Source organism: Lissotriton vulgaris, chromosome 2_1 (genome assembly GCF_964263255.1).
Source record: "Lissotriton vulgaris chromosome 2_1, aLisVul1.2, whole genome shotgun sequence".
NCBI classification, from domain to species: Eukaryota; Metazoa; Chordata; class Amphibia; order Caudata; family Salamandridae; genus Lissotriton; species Lissotriton vulgaris.
The window spans coordinates 615,467,551-615,491,183 of record NC_141687.1 but is presented as its reverse complement, the minus strand read 5'-3'; the positions used below and the strand labels follow the sequence as shown (position 1 = coordinate 615,491,183).

General features: G+C 46.1%; 1 protein-coding gene across 1 annotated transcript in view; it reads right to left on the bottom strand.

The window, feature by feature from the left end:
- Positions 1 to 269: 269 nt before the first annotated feature.
- IQCC (IQ motif containing C) overlaps positions 270 to 23,633 on the bottom strand; it is a 35,382-nt gene continuing 12,018 nt past the window's right edge. Inside the window, exons 4-5 of the mRNA XM_086955670.1 lie at positions 1,832 to 1,953; positions 270 to 1,389 (exon numbers count right to left, since the gene is read on the bottom strand). Coding sequence (XP_086811796.1) covers positions 1,357 to 1,389; positions 1,832 to 1,953 — 155 coding nt within the window. The 3' untranslated portion in view covers positions 270 to 1,356. The remainder of the gene's footprint in view (positions 1,390 to 1,831; positions 1,954 to 23,633) is intronic.

Genomic DNA, 23,633 nt, shown 5'->3' with positions numbered 1-23,633 from the left:
CACACTTTGCACCATATCTTCCAGCTCCTAAAGGGGAGGTTGCCTTTGCTATAGGCGAGGCACAAACGCACCCTGCACCAGAAGTGGCGCAATGAGGTGAACGCCATGAAAATTCCAGCTTTTGGTACATACAGCAGCCAATCAACAGATTTCGGACACTCTCGGTAATAGGAGACTTTTCAATGATATAGTCTCTGCCGACTGATGAAAGATACAATTTCAAAGTGAACAGTTATGTTCAAAGAAGCAACATTAGTAACCAGTTTGTATTTAAAGTCAGTTTATTATCTCATCTAGAAATAAATGAAGTTTAAATTATATAACATTTTAACAAAAGAAAAATATTGTACACAAAAATATGAGGATTAACACATACTGTAAGAAATTAAGTTGCACAAGAAAGGGAATGATTTTACTCCAGCTATGGCCCTCAGAGCTTAGATAATAAAATTAGATAATAAACTAGGCTGTTTGTTATCTGTCCAGACATTTTCCAAATACATTACCTCAGCTCGCACCAATACCATAAGAGAACTGGTGAATAAAAATCAAGATTCTCTCAAGAGAATCCAATGCAGAACAGAGTCCTTTGGAGGTCTTTCATTGACAATTCCGTCTTACTATTCCAGAAAATTAAACTTAGGTGTTGAAAAGCAGACTATACAGCGAGTGAAGCTGCTACTGTCAGACTAGAAAAATACTCTAGAGTTAAAAAAGCACACTGTCACAATTAAGCCTCGCTCGTAATTGTACCGAGAGTTCGTACAAAAACAATGGTTTGCCTGGTGTGCCAGAGTAAGGGTTAACTAACACTGGCCAATGTACGTGCATCTGGAAGGTGCAGTCGAGATGCAGCTCGGTCATCCAGCTGAGGGCGTGAGTGTGAAAGGTAAGCTCGGACTGATGGATCAGATATATGTTCTGAGTAACTATCACACTGCTGCAGAAGATACCAGCCAAGGAGTGCTTAACTCCTGCAGATGTCAACCTCCTGAAACAAGCATAGTGTGGCATAGGATGAGACCAAGGGACGCCAGGCTTGTGTAGCAGAGGTCTGCCGATGCCGGTCCTGCCTAGTTTGATGAAAAGGATAGTTGCGTCTTTAGAGTAAAGTTAAATGTGTGGATCTGGTTGGTGCAGTAGTCACCTGATCTCATTTGCGTCAGTTGGTGCTGCAGCCACTTAGTAGCATGTATATCAGATCACACTGTGCAGCATGAAATGGGAAGGAGGGCATTTCAGCAGCAACAAAAGGGCAACTGGCAAGCAGCTGGAATTCTATTTCTTTGCGAGTTCCTTGACTAGACAATTGTGAACTGAATTCAGAAGTTCTCAGAGTAATTTTTTCTAGCGTTCTCATGTTCCGAGACTCTGCTTCAAGATCAAATACTGCAAAAGAAAGGAGAGGAAAGAGAAAATGTCAAATCACAGAGCACCTGCACATCCTACACTTGTCAATGTCGCTTTTTCAATGCTCATTTATTTTAAAACTCCTACCCCACAAACTGCCATTATTTAAGTCATCTGATATTCAGTTCAATGAAACTTTTATAACCCACCAATAAAGTTTCAAAAGAATCCCAAAGTAGGGATCATCTCCAAACCTTTCTTCTTCGTTTTGCAAATCGAGTAACAGCATCAACATTGATCTCGCAGCAACAATCAAGCTACCAGGCTCAGGAAAATTAAAGGCCTCATTCACTTACACCAAGACATCCTCTCTGACTCCATTTCCCCCAAAAGTACAATGCCAGCACTATAGGCAAGCTCTTCCGTTCACACCAGAGCCTCACAGTTACGCCCCAGACACCCTTCATGTTCAGTGTCTTACATTCTTGCGGCTCGCAATCGCCTGTTGCAGCCACAGCATCTCCATGGCCAGGTGGCTTCGGTACTGTCTCAACTGCGAAAGGTTGCGGGGCAGATCGTCACCTCCATCCTTGAGCGGGGGAGCTGAGGAGAGAAAGGAAATGGATTACAAGGTGCCATTAGGTTGATTCAACTTTGTATGCCTCAGTCGTGACAGTGAATGGAGAGACCACGGGCAGTGACGTAGTTATCATGGAGGTGACAGAGCACTAGCCAGCCTTTGGCCAACACCACATATTATTCATTAAAAATCAAAAGATATGTTGTATTCCATTGTCTACTACGCTTCAACAAAAAAATTAAAACCTCACTGTGTTTTAGTGGGCAGGTCACCGTACCCTACAACTTACTGCTTCCAGAAACCTCAGCCCCGTGATGGAAGGGGCATACTCAGCACAGATCACAAATTATTTGGCTTCGCCTACCAGACAGCGAAAGCTATCTGGTTGCGAAAGACCTCTTGTGAACATTCAGTAGGCTTGTATCCCACCCGTTGCTAACCATTGGTTAGTTTTCTTGTCACTCATTTGCCTCTTATTCAATGGCTTGCTTTGACCATTTTGTCTTTGTATCTTTCAGGGAGCATAGCTCCTTTACTTAAGAAAGCATAGCTTCTTCATTTGTGTCCTTCCACTATTCACTTTCAGACAACTGCGTTTTCTTTCTTTCAGCACTCCACAAGAGTGCATGCGTTTTCTTGCTTTCTTCTTCGTATGCTGTGTACCCCTTCAAATACCCTCACCTCCCTCACTCTCTCCACATTGCTCCTTCTTACCTCCAGTTTGTTTTGATGTGTGCTTGTGGAGAAGCGTGACTCAATGGTTAGAGCGGCAGACCCTGATGCAGAGGTCTGGCCCGGGACCAGGGTTCAATTCCCGCCTCGGCGGCTCTTGGACTCAATCTCCCCGGACCTGATAATTCTCGCCTCGGTGCGGCGAGAATTATCAGGTCCGGGGAGAGGGAGTCAGGCTCGGGATCTCTGGCAGCTTGTTTGCTTTATGTGGGCCCTGGAGTGAATGCCTCGCCTTGTTTTCACTGCTGTCGGACAGGACTAGGACAAAATGAAAGTTTACACTGCTCTCAGCCAGCTGCTCGCACAGAAGAGGGAAGCTATGAGAGACCGCTGGCATTAAAGGGCCTCTTATTGCTTAAAATGTAGGCTGTAATGACAACAGTCTGATGCGTTTTCCGAAGGGGTTGGATATAGCCTGATTTGGAAGAAAATAGTTTTATGTTCACAAAACAATGGTTTTGTGCGCAGAAAAAGTCATTTAACTGTTATTAATTTGCAAATCTTCCCTGCTTTTTATTTAGCTATATGTAAACTTTTAGTTCAAGTTATGACCTGGACAGCAAATCGTTTTTACCTCTCAGAACTACAGTATGCTGCCTCAAAGGCAGTCACCATCTTCAGCCCCCGCAAAGCTTTGGTCTCTCCTTTAAAAAAAAAACCTTCATTTCACCTTTTCTGGTTACAGCAACAAGTACCAAGAATGTCTAAGTTCATCACCATCAGTTTCACGTTGACTTAATGATACTGAAAGCACGGTGCAGAGTCTAAGAATATCAAATCTGTTTTCCCAAGATAAGGAGGAGAAAAACCTTTTACAGTTAGTATAACTTGATCACCAAGGTTATGTTGTAGGGGTGGCCGTCTGTGTCCAATGCCAATGGGGAGGATGATGGGGCATGCCCAAGTATTGGAACGCCCGTGTTTCTCATTTAAGTTCTCAGTCTCGTACTTCCACTGCAGTCTCCCCAATCATTCCTCCCAGCAGGAACAGTATCTTCTTATTTTTGCTGATCCGAAGACCCGAGGTCACACCACACTTCTCCACCGCCCGGAATAATATTGGGACTGACCGATCTGGCTGTCTTGTGTATACCAGGGTGTTGTATGCATACAATAACACAATATGCGTGATGTGCCCCACCTGCATACCTGAATCCTGCAACACATCCCTGTGATACACTGCCAGTGGTTCCATGGTCAGGGCAAACAGAACTGGGGACAATGGGCAGCCCTTGCTTGTCCCTCTGGCAAGGTCTATGGCCTCTGAGACAACCCCTCCCGTGTGGATCCATGCCACAAGGTGAGAGTATAGCTGTCTAGTCTGTTGTAGCAATTGTGGTCCAAGCCCCATCACCTGGAGTACTCTCCAGAGATAGTTCCAGGTGAGGGTATCAAATGCCTTCTCAATATCCAAAACTGCTACCACCCATTGCCTTTCTGGGCCATATGCACAACATGTGACAATCTTCAGATCACAGGTGGAGGCCGTTGTCATTTGAGGAGCCAGGCCCAGGCTTACGCCCTTCAGCACAGAAGTTTTGTTGGTATCGGCGCCTCGTAAAGCAATCAAATTTATCCCATAAGACTCGGAATCTGCACTTGGCAGCTACTTGGTGGCCACACTCTTGAGCCCTCGCCGGTTCATTTACCTGCATTCTGACTAGCTGCTGTTCGCAGTCCTGTATTTCACTTTCCCGCTGCATGCGCGCACCACAAGTTCTGGTGAGGCATTTGCCTGTATGAACACTTTCAGGGCATCCACTCCGCTCCCCTCATGGTCAAGGTCATTCAATTATTTTCAAAATAGTCTGTCAGTGCTTCTCTGATCTCCGTTTTATAGGCTTCGACTTGGAGGGTTTCAGGATTCAGCCTCTTCAAGGGGACACAGGGTTGGGTTCTCTCTATACTAAACTCCAGTAAGAGTGGGGCATGGCGAGAGAGCAACCTCATAAGGTACTGAAAACACCCTGCTCTATGTGCAATTGTCCCCAGGAGTAAGAACTGGTCCAGTCTGCTGTATGCCCCACGGGTCAGGGTGTAGCACGAGAACAAACTAGAGTCAGGGTGGGCATTCCTCAAGATGTCTACAGAGTTAAGGTTCACCATGATTTCCTTAAGCTGGGACATCATGTTGGGTTTCGTTCTCGGTTTGGGGGGAGAGGGGAGGGTCTGTCTGCTAAGCCGTTCAAAATACAGTTGAAGTCATTAGCCCATACGGAGGGTGAGTCTATTTAGGTCAATCCCACCTCTACTGCAGCATAGGACTTTGTCGTCTGTGTTAGGGGCATACAAATTTAGGAGGCAGAAGTCACTATTGTCTATGGTACCATAAAGCAAAACATATCTGCCCTCAATTTTGGCCTTGAAGTAGCACATTTGGAACATAGCACTGGGTGCAATACAAACTGAGGACCGCCCTTGCATAGATGAAGGTGGAGAAGTACAATTGCCCCCTTCACATTTTACCCAGCTTCTGTACCCCCCCCTCTAAAAGAGGAGTCTCTTGAAGGTATACTGTATGGACCCCTGACTCCTCAGGTCTGACTGTACCCTGTGCCGTTCCACAAATGTATCCTGTCCCTGTACATTCCAGGGGACCATAATAATTATGGCAGTCATCCAATCCAGTCAAGTATTCTCCAGATCTGCATCGCCTTCCTCCTTAAGGGCTGTCTCTACCCAGTCTTCTCGGGTCTCCTCACCCAAGTGTTTTTCGGGGCTCCGGTGATCTGCGGCCAAATCAGCAGTACAGTTCCCTAAAGCTGAAGGCTGTCACCTGAGGGGCCTATGTATTCCCAGGGCCACCTTAACCCAGTCCACAAAGTCAAAGTCAAAGTATTTTTATTTGTTTTGGTACTCTTTTGAGGACCACAAATTTTAAAAAACTTTCACACAATTTTTATACAATTCAATACATTTTCAATGAAACTTTTAAAAATGTATACATTTTGTAGCAGACAAATTCGTTAGGCAGCCTTTTGCATATTAATAGCAGTTCTTTGGCAGTGACAATCCTACATGTCCGATAGATGGGATCAAGACATGTTAGCCGTGCATTTACAATTTTGACGTTTGGGCAAATAAATAAGAGATGCTCAAGATCCTGATTACCCCCCTGGCAAAGAGAACATAACGGAGAACTGACTGGTCTCCAAGTGGAGGTAAAGGATAACAAAGGTAGTATACCCAAACGCAACATCATAATTGACCTCCTTGCACCATGTGTCAGAGAATAGTCTAAGTAAGGCTGTTTGTGCTTATATTCCAGAGATTTAGCATAAGATTTATACACAGATAAATTAGTGCAGTGTAAGTGGTCAAGCTCATAGCTTAATTTGGGAGTAAAGTTTGTTAAAAAAAGTTTGAGTTGTGCTGGTGTCCAGGATAACAAAATTTCTGAGCTAATTTTTTGCCAGTTGAAGTGCCGCTGTCATATTTCTGTTAAAGATAAAATGTGAGGTATCTTTATCAAATGTCTCAATCTTTAACAGGCATCGCAAAGTACCTTCTTTAGAGTGAAGAAGTTTATATGTCCACCTGATGATATTTGCTACGGCAGTAGCATATGCACTGGTGATTGAGAATTCAAGTCTTAGTGCCTGCACTGGTGTAGAAGTGGAGACTTTCAGTATTTTACCCTCTTTTAAATCCATATATGTCCATTGATTTAAGGGAATATACTCAGAGGCGTACGACAGAACCGGTGGGATCTTTGCTCTGTAAACTTTTAAAAGTGCAGAAAAATGTCTATTTCCAGTAGCCGAGTACAGTCGCGACATAGCCCCGGCGTGTAAGTCACATTTCCTTTTTAGATGGTTAATTTGTTTGATGTTGCTCATGTTGTGAGAAAAAATCCTGCCTAGGTAGGTATATTCCTCAACCTGCTCTAACCTCTCTCCACCCAGTTTCCAACAGTACTTGACGCCTTTTTTCTTTCTTGAGAATGCGACCACTTTAGTTTTGTTTGTATTGGGGATTAGATAATTTTCTCTAGAGTGGTTATGTAGAGTATCTAAAAGGCGTTGAAGTCCGAAAGGCGTTAAATCAAACATGACGATGTCGTCCGCATATAACAGTACGTGTATGCGTTGATTGGCGATCTTCGGAGGCGTACATAACCCTTGTTGCAATTGAGATGGGAGGTCGCTTAAATACAAAGAAAATAAAATTGGAGCTAAAAGACACCCTTGTTTAAGGCCGTTAGACGTGCGTATTATCTTAGACAAGCCCTTGTCGCTCCCCATTTGCACTCGGCACCATGTGTTACTGTGGAGATTCACAATTACTTGTAATAGTGGTTCAGGGAAACCCAGTCCACTTCAATACTGCGACCCGCTGTTAAGCCCTCCAACCATATAGGGAGTCACTCAGGGTAGTATCTTTTAGAAGTTCAGTTACCATCTACCCCTATCATTCCAACGTCGGTGTCGCTGTGACCACCTCCACCGGGGCACTTGCTTCTTCTCTTTCTACCTTGCAATCGTCAATGTCAAAGGTTCGGTCAGAACAAACCACCAAGTGCGGTTCAGACTGTGTAATCACTTGGGTACCATGTGGGCGTCTACTGGCCAGGCGAGTCCATGTCTCCTCGGGGTCCAGGAGTGAGAGTCTCGGCTTGCAAATATCAGGGTGCTGCTCCCCACCAAGTTTCAACCCAGTCCCATGGCTTTTCGGGTATGGTAAAAGAGTATGCTTTGACCCCTTGGAGAACCTTCAACTTCTGGGAAATAAGAGCATATAAAGCAGTTCCATAACCCTCAGTTTTTGTTTGACAGCCGTGAATGACTGTCAGAGGCGCTGGACCTTCTGTGTATAGTCTGGGAATATACGTATAACAGAATGATCAAATGTCGGGTCTCCCGACTCACGTACCAGCCATAGGATGTGCAGATGAGATTTGCTATTATTGTAAATGGTGGTGCAGCCAGCTGGGGTCTAGGGGTCAGCGACATGTGAGCCCTTTCTACCACAAAGCCTCCAGATAGTCCATTTGGGTTTACAGTCAGTTTAAGCAAGCGTTACAAGAATAATTCAGGGGTCGACCCCTCAACTCCTTTGTGGAACTTCAGAAAGCAGGGCTGCAGCGACGCAAGTGCCCCTCAGCATCCTCGGCTCTCTCCTCAAACTTCCTGGTAAGCTCTGTGAATGAGCCAGCAATCGCCTTTTGGGTCTGGACTTCCTCTTGTAAGGCTGTTACATCCTCAGTAGCCAAGGATCTTTCATCCACTTTACAGAGATCTACTGGAGCAGGTTGACATGCTGAGAGAAGGAGTCTCGTTTGTTTTCCAATGCCAAGCACGAGGTTCGATTACCTCCAGGATTTGGGCACCCATGGGGCCCTTCAGCGCCTGCACCGTTAAGTCATTCTGAGCTTCTGTTGGGAGCAGGGGGAAGTGGGGATCTTCTCTCTCCCCGTCTTGTACCAATGGCAAAAAACTGGTCCATTTTAGTTTACTGTGTCTGCTGAGTTCTGTCTTTGCCCATTGTGATTCGCTGTTTTGGTGGGAGGAGTTAGCCTAAGGCTAGGGCGGTCAACCTCGAATCTGGGGAACTGGGTTCGAGTTTCGGCGATGACACTGAACATCCTCCGATTCAAATCACTTAATCTCCCCGTGCCTAACAAAAATGAATGTGTCCTCATGAAATGCAACTGGTGCTATGTAAAGCCATCTGATACCCGATTCGGGTCAAGTTTGCGCTATATAAAACTATGTAAAAAAGAAAAAAGGGCAGAGGGTAGATTCAATGATGTGGTAGCCTTGAAGAGATAGCCACCTGAAGTTTCTATAGTCTTCACTTGTCGGCCAAGGGTGGGGTGCAATGTGGTTTCTGTAGTTCCTAGGGGGCCTGTGTATTCCAGGCTGTTGGAATTCGCAAGCAGACCCTCTAGGCGTCCCGACCCGCTATCTACCTCAGCCGGTCACACTCAATGCTCTGTCCGTCTTGGCCAGGCTCCTCTCCAGCGTCCGCTCCCCTCCCAGGCCGCCGCTACTTAGTGGTCTGCTCAACGTATGCCCACGCAGCTGAGCAGGGATACAGCCCAATGTCGTAGGTCATTGCGGCTTTCTTTGCTGTTCCCGGTCTCAATGTGTTCGGCGGCCGTCAGCGCCAGTTTGGTAGCCTACGAGCAGTGTCACCTGTGCGTTGTTGGCCACGCCCCGAGCTTTGGTCTGACTTTAAATCAGGATGCCCAACATAGGTCCAGGAGTGCTGAACCCAGGCCACAGTTTCAGGAGGTCATAAATGTTATTGCATTTATATAGCACTTACTACACCTGATGATGCATTAAAGCACTTTATGCCGTACAGCATGCAGCTCCAGAACCCAAGTTTAGTGATTATTCCAGTGTTATTGGTTACTGTTGATTAATAAAAACATTTAAAAATAAAAAAGCACAAAACATTTTCTTTAACGTTCGATTCAAGTACTTGGCATCAACGTGCAACTGGTGTGGCATTTAATGATTCAACAATGTCGATATTAACCACAATGTTTGGTTTACAATAGATACGCGAGATTTCTTTTGAGTAGTTTAATTCTAAAGCTTAAAAACACACTTAAAATTGTACCATCTACTTTGGCTGTTAAATGGTGCAACGCAGCAGTGTCCACAAGGAAGTCACATATGCAAAAGCAGCATGCCAAGAAAGTAGGTAATTGTATATTTAAATTACTGGTGTTTTAAGAATTAGTTTTAAAAAAAATGCACTAAATCAGTCAAAAAGTCTGAAACCCACTCAACTTTGCGAATTTGGTAAAACGGGGAGTGATATCACTCAAGGTCAACCACTATAAGTGTCTGAAAAAGTGCAATACTACATTTTTACTCATTACTGAAGTGTGTTACTGCGATTATAAACAACTGTTCACATGTTAAGTCCCTTTTTCGAAAAAGCAAAAAAAAAAAAGCCCCTCTATACTTTGAAGCATTGATATAGACTGAACCCTCCTCTCTCTCGGGGTTGTCATCATCTCTCATCATCTTTGAATCCTTTTAATATTGGTGAGAAATACCTAAGTATCAGTCCATATGTGGCGATATACACTTAAGAGAAGTTTACATACAATGAATTTAAATGGAATATTTTTCATAGGTTTGTGGTAATTTTTATAATCTGATGTGGACTGGCCTTCTGGAGCCTACTTTAAAGTTAAAGGCTCGATAAAATTCACATCTCACGAGGCCATGGTAGCATCCACCAACTTGTTTCACTTTCCAAGTGCACCACCCCGCTCCGTCCCACTGGAAGGGTGGAATTCATTAATTGAACTCAGCATGTCAACCAGTGATATAGGGGCAGACCACAGATGCAGATCTGAACACACCCATATATGTACTCATTATCTTCAGGACCCCATTTTAAAGATTAACAGAGCCCTTTGTTAACTGTAATAATGTAAATCACCACATTGAATGGGAAATATGGTGGTCCCTATTGTGCATGCATATTTGTCTCTTTGTGGCAAAATGTAACCTTTCATGGACTACTCCTTACAAACCCGATTCCTGCCAAGATCTCCTATGTGCTTTAGAAAAAAAATAGAAAAGAAATGTAAAAAAATAATCTCAGCCTTCCTGCTCTGTGCAAACTCTGTGGGACCTCTTGATATCATTTTGTGTGTGGTCCCTCGAGAAGGAGGAGGTCGATCACCGTTCAAGACCAATTTCTATACGTTTCTGGTTAACAGTAAACTTGGTTTACGCAGCAAGCTTTCACTGCTTGTGGCCTCGTTCGGTTTTTCATTTTGCTGTAAATAACTTTTTAGATTAAGTAACGACCCGGACAGCAAAACGGTATTGATATCTCAGAGTGGAAGTCACCATCCTTCAGCACCCGCAAGGTTCACTTGCGCCTCCGTTTGCAGTGGATAATGCCACACATGTACTCGGGGACTCGTAAATTTTGTTGCAGAAATTTATTTTCCGCCACCTGTAGTCTATATGTGGGCACATACCCCCAGATTTCACTTCAATATATTCCTCTTGAGATGCCCTTGGATTTATAAAGTTTAAGGATCACCTCCGGGGCCCCTGAGCCTAATCTACTCGCAAAACTAGTAATTGCTCCCAAGGATTTAATCAGCACATTCAGTTTCCCTTCTAGGAGGGCTTCCCACTTTAGCTTGCCATCGAATAACTCTCCTAGATAGGGAAAGGTCGGGACCCTACCAAGAGTGTGATTCCCAGGTTTAAAGCTTTTTGGCCAGATACCCCGTGGGCCCACTACCAGTACATACAACTTGGTAAAGTTCACTGACAGATCCAGCCCACCAACAAAAGCTACAAAACCGTCTATTATGACCTCTCTGCCCGTACGGGCCATGAGCACTGCGTCATGCGCATAGAGTAGGCATGGCAAAACTCTTGTGCTTGCTCTAGGGAAGTCTGACTGAAGGCCCAGGAGGGCTGCCTCGAGGCTGTTAATATAAACCAAAAATAACAAGCATTTACAATGCAATGGTTTCGCCTTTGGAAAAGTTAGAGCTATTGGCATTGTAAATGACAACATTTGTATTTATGTGTTGGTTTTGGAAACAGATAAATAAATGGCATTGTCATATACAATGGCAATAGCTTAATCTCTCGCAAATGTGAGACCTATTGCATTTGCACCCACACATACACACAGAGTCACACACACACACAGAGAGCCAGCCACACACACACACACAGAGCCAGCCACGCACACAGAGCCAGCCGCGCACACACACAGAGCCAGCCGCGCACACACACAGAGCCAGCCGCGCACACATACAGAGCCAGCCGCGCACACACAGAGCCAGCCGCGCACACACAGAGCCAGCCGAGCACACACACACAGCCAGCCGCACACACACACAGCCAGCCACACACACACACACACACAGCCGCACACACACAGCCAGCCGCACACACACAGCCAGCCGCACACACAGCCAGCCGCACACACAGCCAGCCGCACACACAGCCAGCCGCACACACAGCCAGCCGCACACACAGCCAGCCGCACACACACACACACACAGAGCTTGGCCTTGATAGTACAGGTTTGCTTTAGCTCTATTTGTAAACTAGCCTGGAAAGGAAGTTAAATGTGATATTTCCGAAAGAACCGCATTTCCTTACAGCAAGTGAACACACACCCTGTACACTTTACTCAAAGCAGATAAGCTTGTGTGATTAAAGTGAAATGTGTAAAGGATAAAAATTGTATTTATTACATATCCAATAGTAAAGGTTTTTCCTACATACAAAAGACAATTCATTCTCATGGTTGTGCCTTAAAGCATCTGTATTACGTTCTTAAGACCATCAGCAGAAGTAGAGACCTTAGACTAACGAGTGTAGAAGTGAGGCTAACCACATGACAGAGGATTCATGCTGTTCGGGGTAAACCACGAAGGATCATTTGCCTTCAAAAGACAGCTGAGCTAAGGAGTCTCATTACTCATTCTAATGACTGTCAACAAGAGAACAGAAACACACTCTAAATACAGACTATTTATGACATTTCTCTTAGTGGTGTCAACTATGAAGTAGAAAAATCCAACCTGTCAAATTATTTAATGAAGAAAAATATTAACAATGGTTACTTTCAATACAGATCCCTGTGTAAAACCCGACATGTAAAGTAACGAATAGCTTCTTTAACAGAGTAACCATCAGAAATCAACGCGTAGCTGCTGTACCGTTTACAACCAAAGGGCTTGAAAAGGTTTAATGTAAGGCATGAGCTTTTCAGAGCAACTTTGTTGGGGACATTTAAAACTAGAACCTCAAAGATAAGTCCCTGTGCCAGACTCTGTGCCAGACTCTGTAAATAACTGAAGAGTGCAGAGCACGAATGGAAAGTGATGGCAATCAAAGGACATGGTTGGTCTACACTGTTAGCAACTGTCCACAGTGAGGGCAGAAGTGAGTACCAACAGTTCAGATGGCAGACACGTGAAAAATGATGGAGCAGCCCCATGCCTAGTTCGCACGATTTGTGGCAGGGGTGTAGTGTGTGCAGGGGCGGCTGGAGTTTGTACCCAGTGTGCAGGAGGCGAGTGTGCAGGCGGCGCAGCACCTTACCGAGCTCGCAGGACTTGTGGCAATTTGCAGGGGGTGGTCGCAAAATGTTCCTAGATAATGTTGTAATCTGTGACGGAGGGAAGGTACATAATTTGCAAAGATAGATCATGTTCTGTACAAATCCATAAGGTTAAAAAGACGGACACCATTTCCAGTGTCTGGCTAGGAACAAAAATCAACACTAAAGAAAACGATCACTCTAGCCCTACCCCGCAGGAGATTGTTGCTAAAATAAGGCCATGGTACTCGGGAGCCCATCCTTCTCTGAAAGCAACCACCTAGCCTGTTGTCTGACGTTTAAATACCAGGGTGGCAGAATGGTCAGTCCGGATCTACCCACATAGTCAAAACACATCTAAATTACAAAACCGGACTCCGGCTGTCCGAAAAAGCCACCGTGCCTCGTCAGGGACGATGTTAAATGATAACTTATACTTGAGCGTACACAGGACTTAAAGGTACGGCAGCTGACAGCAAGCCTGCCCTTCTCACGTCACTCCACTTTACCCCCAGAGTTCGCCTGCATCTTAGTCTTTAACTCGAGTCCACAAGCGCCATTTCTTACCCCTGTACGGCTTGCTCAGGGAATGCTCCCGCTTCAGATATTCGTCAGTCTGGTCTGCCAGTAAGACCTCCGCGAGAAGTATTAAAATATAAATTAAAACCGTAAAGTTGTTCTGCCACCGGGAGCCGCCAACAGACGCCATTTTCTTCCGCTCTCACCTGCGAGCAAACCCCGCCCATAGAGCTCGCATTGGACGAATATGAGCTTTTACCCGCCTTCCAGTCGTTAGTTCCTCACTATTCCTACTTGTATACAAACAGTTGCCTGGCATTACGCTGGTCACTTCTATTTGTCTCTGAACACATCGATCAACGTGCCTGCCTTTCCCAAGACCAAAGGCCGGCAATGCTTGACCCCTTAGGGTTTGTCTAAGATTTCAGTGTCATCAAAGGTCATACCACGCTGTATTTATTTATTTATTTATAAAGTTTTATATAGCGCGAACAAGATCCCGAAGGATATCTGAGCGCTTTACAATAAGTTGGAGGAGGGGACAAAATGAAATATACACAGCAATTGTGGAAAAAAAAAACCACACAAAAAAAACAATGCTAAACAGTAAACATTGGTACACATATAAGGTATCATATTATGCAAACGATACGATCCGTGACATTCCATCAATGGTATCAAAAGCACTGGAATCGCCAACCTGGTAGTCTTCGTTTATTTTATTTGTACAAAAGTTTTTGTTTCAATGAAGCAAGTGTTAAGTCCTCCAGAAACATTTTCTAATGTAATTACTACTAGTCTAGAACATGCTCTAAACGTAAATGTTTCTCTGTATATGCCACATGAGTACTCACCTCACTATTCGACTAAGGAATGGCAATTTACTGTCAAACTAATGAGCTTCGTAGTCAACAAATCCAGAACAAGACATACCGCTCGATTGAAACGGCACTAGGCGAGCTCCTAGCTAATGCCCTTATTAATCCTTTAAAAATCCTTCACATCTAGGTTTCATCGACAAAACAAGGTGCACCTGATGCCAGCAAATCGACAAGCACCAGTTGTGACCAGAAATCGGCAAGCCTGAATTCTTTAGCAGCCGCAATTGTGGACCGGAACATCAAGGCCCTGCCGAGTGAAAGCGAAACTGAAGCGGCGGACTGAGGCTGTGGCAGGCGCTGGGACGCAGAGCACGCAAAATGGCCCGGAAAGTGATCCCTGCCCGGTGGCCCCAGCATAACGTGTTGGGAATCCTAAGCGGCGGCTACGGCTCAAAAAAGGTGAGCTACATACTGCGGGGATGCGACATCAACTAACAGATGGTGAACAAATGGACGCCTGATGCGGGCGGCGCTGACGAGACTGTGGCTGCAATAGACGAAGCGCACCTCAAGGGGGAGCATGGCTGGAGACTGCTCGGGTCTGCTGCGGAAGGAGAGCGGAAAGCCGCTCGAGACTCGCGGCACACAGAACCTTAAGACCTTCACTGACGAGGCGACTCCTTGGGCAGTAGAGAGGCGAAGACGGGAACGGCTTGAAATCCGAGGTGGGGAGGAATAAATCCCTGCCCATTACCAGCGACGCTAGCCATAGGACAATCGGGCAGTGACCAATGGGCTTTTCTGATTCAGCACGGGGGGGGGAGGGCGGGAGCGGACACGGACGGCGGGAGGGGGGCGGGAGAGGACGAGGGGGGCGGGAGAGGACACGGACGGCGGGAAACGTGCACAGGACAGCGAGGGGATGGGGGACGGCGGGAGGAGGGACACGGAGGAAGGCAGGACAGCAGCAAGCACGGCCCGGCCGGACCAGATTCGGGGGCGTTCCCGGCTTTTGGCTGACGTAGCATGACGTAGCCAAAAGCCAAAAATTCTCGGGAACGCCCCCGAATCTGGTCCGGCCATGACGGACGCCTCTCTGTTCCAATGGCTAGCCTCCATTTATGGAGCTAGCCAATGAAACAGAGGGCGGGTTCCAGAGCCACATACTGTAACTCAATAGATTTCTCCTGCAAAAGCTGCTTGCGCAGCTTTTTGCAGCCGAAACCTAAACAAGCATTTACAATGCAATGGTTTCGCCTTTGGAAAAGTTAGAGCTATTGGCATTGTAAATGACAAAATTTGTATTTATGTGTTAGTTTTGAAAACAGATAAATAAATGGCATTGTCATTTACATTGCCATTAGCTTAATCTCTCGCAAATGTGAGACCTATTGTACCCTACGGACGAGCTCAGCAGACAGCAATTACTACCACACACACACCCAGAGCCACACACAAGGTTGATTTGTGGAACGGTGAGATTAGAAATCAGCGGGTTTAAGGCAGTTTTTTGTTTCTGGGCTGAGGGTGCAAAAGAAAGGGCAATGATCTCTGCAGAGCCGGCTCAGATGTTCTGTCAGGATTCACAAACGTTATCGCGCCTGCCTAGTGTTTAGAACTACATCTCCCAGAATTCCCGGTGCTCAGTGTGGAATAAAAGAGGGGGCGTGGCATTGAGACGTTGCACGTAATTTGTATTTGCTGGAGTTTCCTGGAAGAAGGTTGTGTCGCTGTATTCCAGAGCGACTTCTGAGGACCTAGCAGAAAGAAAGATTTAAGTTCTCCCTCGGCCGTATGAACGGCGCTTCAGACAATTGCCGACTGGTACCGAAGGGCTGACTGTGACTGAACAGCCACACTCTTTGCTGGCGTCTCGTTCTTCCGGTGCAGGAAGAAGGGAGGAACCTCCGTTGAGATTCACAGCGGGCTCGCTGTGATCGTGTTCGATCTTTTCCTTACTAGCACGGAGTGACACGGTAAGATAAGACTGTGTTCTTTTGATCCGCGGACGAAGGAAGGAAGTATCATCAATCTCCCCAGAGCGGAGGATAGTGGGGTAGCGCCCTACATTCTGCTGTGTCTGGTAATCTTGGAACTTTGTCTCATGGTAATTGGAGGTGTATTTGAACTTCTTATGTGACTGACTCGCGGATGATGGTAGTAGGAAGCTACATCATACCGTGTGCAGTGTGTGGCGACACGTATTGAATTCTATTTTGGAACACCAGTTCGTTTTACTTTGGAGCATGTTATTGTGGGAGAACCACTTATTATTTCTAACGAACTACTTCTGAAGGAGTGGAAAATTTACTTTGGGAATATTTACAATTTCACACTTCAAACAAACCAGGAGGGTAGGTGTGGTTCTTGGTGTGGTATCCATTATGCTTAATCATCTGACTATTGGTCATAGCATTAATATGTGTCTTTGTTTCGTGTAGGGGGCTGATTATACGTGATAGTACTTGGTGCTAATCAAAGAGTGGAGCAGTGTCTTTCTACTATACAGGTGAATACAGGACAAAGGGAGGGTAGCGAGAATGAAATGAGAGTAGGTTTAATGCTTGTGTATTAACCGTGTGTATTTTCTCATTTCAGCCATCCCTTCCCAGCTGTCCACTTCCTTCCCCTCCTGGTTATTGTTTTGTTATCTCATTATCCCTCGCTTGATCACTCGAACACCCTGTGTAAAACAAGGGGGTGTTGGTGAGGTCAGGAGGTGGACCCCATATTGCTACAATCGGATCCTGCGGAGTCAAGCTCTGACAGAATTACGTGCCCACGAATTATACTCCGCCGGGTTCGATTGTGGTAGATATGGCCACCTTAGATGATGTACTGCGTGCGTTAGTGTTGGTGCAACAGGAATTGGTAGCCTCTAAGGCTGAGGCAGTTGCATTGAAAGACAGGGTGGAACAATTGTCAAAAAAACCTTTTTCTTCCGGTCCCACTCAAGTCCAGGTTACTGTTCCCCCTCCTATCCCTTTGGCGAACCCAGAGCGTTATGCAGGTGATCCTCGTAAGATACAAGTGTTCCTCACCAAAGTGTTGCTTCATTTTTCCTGCAAACCGGCTGCGTTTCCAAATAACCATTCCAGAGTGGCGTTTGCCATTTCATATTTTGTAGGGGAGGCCGCTAATTGGGCCGTTCCTCTGGTCAGAAATGACGATGCAATACTTTCTGATTGGACAGCTTTCAGGAAGGCATTTGAGAAGGTGTTTGACCGAAGGGCCAATACATTAAGTGCTGATAAAGAATTGATGGAGTTAAAACAGGGAAGAGGCGAATTAATTACATATTTAACTTCCTTTAATCGCCTGGTGGCAGAATCCGAGTGGCCTGAAGGAAAACGGATGTCTCTTTTTTATCAAGGGCTTAGGGATGAGATTAAGGATGTGATAGCTCAAATAGATCCCCAGCCCACCACGTGTATTGACATGATAAACTTGGCTCTGAGACTGGACAGTAGAGTGTCAGAAAGAGGTGGGGATCGGAAAAGATGGGAAAAGGGGAGTTACAGGTATGATCGGTTTTCACGCAAAGCAGGGAGTGTAGTAGAACCAGGACCAGAACCCATGGAAATCGGAGCTATAAGAGCACCCCTGTCAAGAGAAGAAAGAGAGAGTAGGAGGGTCCAGGGATTGTGTATGTATTGTGGCAGGAAAGGTCATTATGTCCGGGAGTGTCCAGTAAAAAACAAAGGAGCTAACAGTTGGGATAAAAACAAGAAGGCTGTGGCTTCATCAACAGTAAAGACAGTGGAGGGAAGGGAAATCCAGCAGATGGGGGAGAACGGAACCCTTCAGTGGAAGCTTACATCCTTGTCTACAAATGTGATAACGGAGACTGAATCCCATTTGGTACTTAATATGCTGGTCGAAAGTGATAACAGAACCCATAAGGTTTTAGTGATGTTAGACTCCGGAGCCACCGGCAACTTTATAGACAACGGGCTGGTCTCTCGATTGGAGTTATCCAGGGTTCCTAGAGATAGCCCAGAGGAAGTGTTGGCAGTCGATGGGCAACCGATTAAATCAGGTCTCATCACAGAAAAGACTGCAGAAATGTTGGTGTCTATAGAGGTAGATGAAGGGAGGCACACAGAAATATTGGAATTGAACATTATAGACGCCCCACAGTATGAAATCATTCTGGGAATGCCCTGGTTAACATACCATAATCCCAGAATAGACTGGAAATCCAGAACCATTCATTTCCTGCCGGAGTTTTGTCAAGAGCATTTGGTAGCTAGTGAAGTCTCTCAGGTAGCAGTGTTGGCCAGTCCGTTTCTTGTAGCTACTGCTGCAGAAAAGGACGTGAAACTCCCGGTGGAATATACAGCCTACGAGGACGTTTTCAGTGAAAGTCAAGCTGAGTCATTGCCCCCACATCGGGAATACGATTGCCGCATAGACCTGGTAGACGGGGCTACTATACCGACCTGTCGGGTCTATGCACTGTCAGTCCCGGAAACCAATCATTTGAAAGAGTATCTGGACCATTATGTGCATTTGGGATTTATTAGACTGTCTAGATCACCTGCAGCCTCCCCCCTGTTTTTTATAGCGAAGGCAAATGGTGATCTTAGGGCATGTGTGGACTACCGCGTCCTGAATAAAAACACGATACGTAACCGATACCCTCTCCCCCTCATTACTGTATTGATCGACCAAGTGAGGGAAGCAAGAATTTATACCCGATTGGATTTGCGGGGTGCTTATCACTTGGTCAGGGTTCGTGAGGGGGATGAGTGGAAAACGGCTTTCAGGACGCGGTATGGGTTGTATGAATATTTAGTTATGCCGTTCGGTCTATGCAATGCCCCCGCGGCTTTTCAATTCTTCATAAATGATGTGCTAAAAGAGTATATTGATTTGTTTGTGGTGGTATACATAGATGACATCTTGGTGTACTCCATGGAAACAACTAGTCATTCTGAACATGTGTGCATGGTATTGGAAAAGTTAAGAGAACACAGCTTATATGTTAAGCTAAGTAAATGTGAGTTTAGTGTGTACAATGTGGAGTTCTTAGGGGTGATGCTTAGTCCTAGAGGGCTGCAGATGTCAGAGCGTAAAGCACAAGCAGTCCAGGATTGGCCTGTTCCTAAGAATGTAAGGGAAGTCCAGAGTTTTCTGGGCTTCGCCAACTACTACCGTAGATTTATTGTACAGTTTTCGCAGATGGCTGTTCCCATTACCAGATTGCTAAGAAAAGGGGTTAACTTTTCATGGACAAGTTAGGCAGGGGTGGCATTCGAGAAATTGAAGACTGCATTTATCACTGCCCCAGTATTAGCTCATCCGGATTTGGAACATCCATTCGTGGTGGAAGCGGATGCCTCTGACGAAGCCATCGGGGCAGTGTTGTCTCAGAGAGACAAACAAACGGGACAGTTGCACCCGGTGGCTTATCTATCCAAGAAGTTGAGTTCGGCGGAACTCAACTACACGATAGCCGAAAAAGAACTTCTGTCTATCAAAAGAGCATTTCAGGAGTGGAGACAGTATTTGTGGGGAGCCCGTCATGTCATCACAGTGTATTCCCATCATAGGAACCTACAATACATGTCCTCCGCGAGACATCTAACGCAGAGACAGATGCGTTGGATGCTCTTTTTCGCGGAATACAATTTTGTGGTGACCTTCAGGCCGGGGTCTGAAAACCGCAAAGCTGATGCTTTATCAAGACAGACCTTACCGGTGGTACCTAAGGAAGAGGAAGTGCAGGCCCATCTGATCAAGGCTAAGGAAACTTATAAGAAATGGGAGGACAAGCACCGAGTGGAGAGCCACCAGTATGCGGTGGGCGATAGGGTTTGGCTGTCGACAAGAAACATTCGGTTCAAACTGCGCAGCGTGTTTCACCCTCGCTACATTGGCCCTTATTCGATTGTACAAAAGATCAACCCTGTAGCTTATAAACTCAAGTTGCCCGGATCACTGCGGATTCACCCGGTGTTCCATGTTCAGTTGTTGAAACCAGCGTTGTCATCTAAAAGGGCGGTTCCTCCGCCAGTGATGAGCAATGGGAGTGTGGAGTACGAGGTCAGGAGCATACGTGATTCCAAGATGCGCAGAGGCGTACTCTGGTACCTGGTTTCCTGGAAGGGGTATACAGCGGAGGATGATTCCTGGGAGCCATGGTCCAATGTACATGCACCCAGGGCAGTGAGATCTTTCCATCAGCGTTGTCCGGATAAGCCGGGTCCTAGGAGGCGCTAGGGACGGGGACATACTGTCAGGATTCACAAACGTTATCGCGCCTGCCTAGTGTTTAGAACTACATCTCCCAGAATTCCCGGTGCTCAGTGTGGAATAAAAGAGGGGGCGTGGCATTGAGACGTTGCACGTAATTTGTATTTGCTGGAGTTTCCTGGAAGAAGGTTGTGTCGCTGTATTCCAGAGCGACTTCTGAGGACCTAGCAGAAAGAAAGATTGAAGTTCTCCCTCGGCCGTATGAACGGCGCTTCAGACAATTGCCGACTGGTACCGAAGGGCTGACTGTGACTGAACAGCCACGCTCTTTCCTGGAGTCTCGTTCTTCCGGTGCAGGAAGAAGGGAGGAACCTCCGTTGAGATTCACAGCGGGCTCGCTGTGATCGTGTTCGATCTTTTCCTTACTAGCACGGAGTGACACAGTAAGATAAGACTGTGTTCTTTTGATCCGCGGACGAAGGAAGGAAGTATCATCAATCTCCCCAGAGCGGAGGATAGTGGGGTAGCGCCCTACATTCTGCCGTGTCTGGTAATCTTGGAACTTTGTCTCATGGTAATTGGAGGTGTATTTGAACTTCTTATGTGACTGACTCGCGGATGATGGTAGTAGGAAGCTACATCATACCGTGTGCAGTGTGTGGCGACACGTATTGAATTCTATTTAGGAACACCAGTTCGTTTTACTTTGGAGCACGTTATTGTGGGAGAACCACTTATTATTTCTAACGAACTACTTCTGAAGGAGTGGAAAATTTACTTTGGGAATATTTACAATTTCACACTTCAAACAAACCAGGAGTGTAGGTGTGGTTCTTGGTGTGGTATCCATTATGCTTAATCATCTGACTATTGGTCATAACATTAATATGTGTCTTTGTTTCGTGTAGGGGGCTGATTATACGTGATAGTACTTGGTGCTAATCAAAGAGTGGAGCAGTGTCTTTCTACTATACAGGTGAATACAGGACAAAGGGAGGGTGGCGAGAATTAAATGAGAGTAGGTTTAATGCTTGTGTATTAACCGTGTGTATTTTCTCATTTCAGCCATCCCCTTCCTTCCCCTCCTGGTTATTGTTTTGTTATCTCATTATCCCTCGCTTGATTACTTGAACACCCTGTGTAAAACAAGGGGGTGTTGGTGAGGTCAGGAGGTGGACCCCATATTGCTACAATCGGATCCTGCGGAGTCAAGCTCTGACATGTTCATTACAGCGAGGTGGATGACATAAAGGTTTAGCTAATAACTCCTCTCCACAAGGGCCTGGTCAATTAACTCCGGGCTCTGCAGTTTACTATCACCATTAATCTGTTATGCGCGTCTCTGCTTTTCGAGTATTGTAGAATGACTACCGCTGCAAACAGCACGTGTTCTCCCAAAATAGGACCCTTTCCACCTCGATTGAACATGCACATCTGTGAGTAAAGCCTTCGACACAGTTTTAATGTGATTGATAGCCGTCTAAATCAATAAATATGATACTGTGCAGTACGCATAAACTTTTTATGGGCGCTATAGGGAAATCGGGAGATGCCCTCCTGACAGCGGGTGCCCATGAACTCCTGAAAAGGAGGGTAGAGGTACGGTTGTTTAACGTGACGTTGTTAGAAGCATGGGCATAGTCACCCGCTCTACGGCACAGCTGGGACACTTTTTGACAGCTTTGGGCTGGTGCGCGAGTTTAATTGTTATGTTGAATGTTTGGATGGCGCTTTTGAGAATATAGCGTTACTTCGAAGCGCCCGGAGAAGCAAGAGGGATGGAAAAGATACAGGCGGGGGCTAGAAAGCGAGGAGGGGGTGTTGGATGAAAGCAGCTTCTCCAAAACGCTGGCAACGCACTGGACTGAATGACAGCACTTTACGGGAGCGCCTGGAGGGTTCTTGCAGGAAGGGAGGAAGATGAGCTGGAAGGTAGAGGAGAGATGACAGCAAGAGGGCAGGAGGAGAGGGGGGCAGTCAGGTGATGGTGCGAGAGAGCACAGTTTGGGGAGTCCAGACCGGACTGAGTGAAACATCACAGTACGCCGGCTCAAAGATAGGTGTGACTGGGAGTCCAACAGGGAGACCCCCCTCCCCCTCCAAAACTCTGCTTTTAATGGGGCAACATCTCGTGGGTCCTGGGCTTATAAGACGCAGCACCTGAGTGAATGAAAAGTAAGGTGACGGACCCCCCTCAGACCTTGTCTAGTACTGCCAGTGCCTACATGCCAGGGAATTAATGAAATAAGGCAGTGCGTCCAGATGGCGCCACAACCTTTGGGATAGCCCAGTGTAGCATATACAGGCTATTCACCCACACAGACCGCTAGTAGGGTCGGTGCAGCAGCTTCTTAGGGGCGGTGTCTCTGAGGGCCGCTTGGCCCGGGGCAGAGTCACCGTCCCCTCGAGCTCCGCCTGACTTGGCCCTGGCGCCTTTGGTGTGTGTCAGCAGGGGGTGAGACGGTGAAGAGCTGCCAAGGGGGGGTATTGGGATGGTAAAAACAGTGTCCACTGTGTGATAATGAGGGATTAGAACCACTTTAAACTGGAAAATCAGACAGAAACATGCACTCATGGATAAGGCTGAAGCAAGATGCTGTTGGCATTAACTTAATGCACACAGCTCCCTGCGCCCCTCTATATTGGCGGCCACCCATGCTAAATGAAGGCCCTGGGTTCCACAACTGTTCAATGAGGATTCTCCTATTAACACTGTGTGACACTGCGCTTTATCAAACTGCACCATGACATGCTAGATTATTTTGTATCAACACACTTAGGATCTAGTGGGATCTGTCACAGCCAAGAAGTACTGATCCCTTCAAGAATTATAATTCACACTAGAATACGACTGACTCAGTCTTTGTGAGAGGAAAATAAGAGGGCGGGTGTTCTATGGAAACCTGTAAGGGGAATATTTTGTCCTGGGGGATATCTCCCTCATACAGGTTTCCATAGCACACTGGCCCTCTTATATTCCTCTCACAAAGACTGAGCCAGTCGTATTCCAGTGTGAATTATAATGCTAGATTCTTTCACACTGCCTTGCGTTAAACTATGTCTCCTACTAGCACAATGTGCTCCTGGGCTGCAGCTATTCTGCACTGACGTCTAGGGGACAATAAATATTATTCTGTGCGACAATGCACTGCAGCCCACAATACTTACAGTAACGTTGCTATACTGTACCACAATGGATGGGCACACTGCATGATTTACATCTGCACTGTAACGGCGTACTCCATTACGGTAGACGTACACCTATCCCTCTAACAGTTCTATACATGTGATCAACTACACCGCAGTAACTACTGTGAGTCACAGAGCCCCATCCACGCCGCACTGTGCCCGCAACAACACAAACTTGGTAATATAGAACG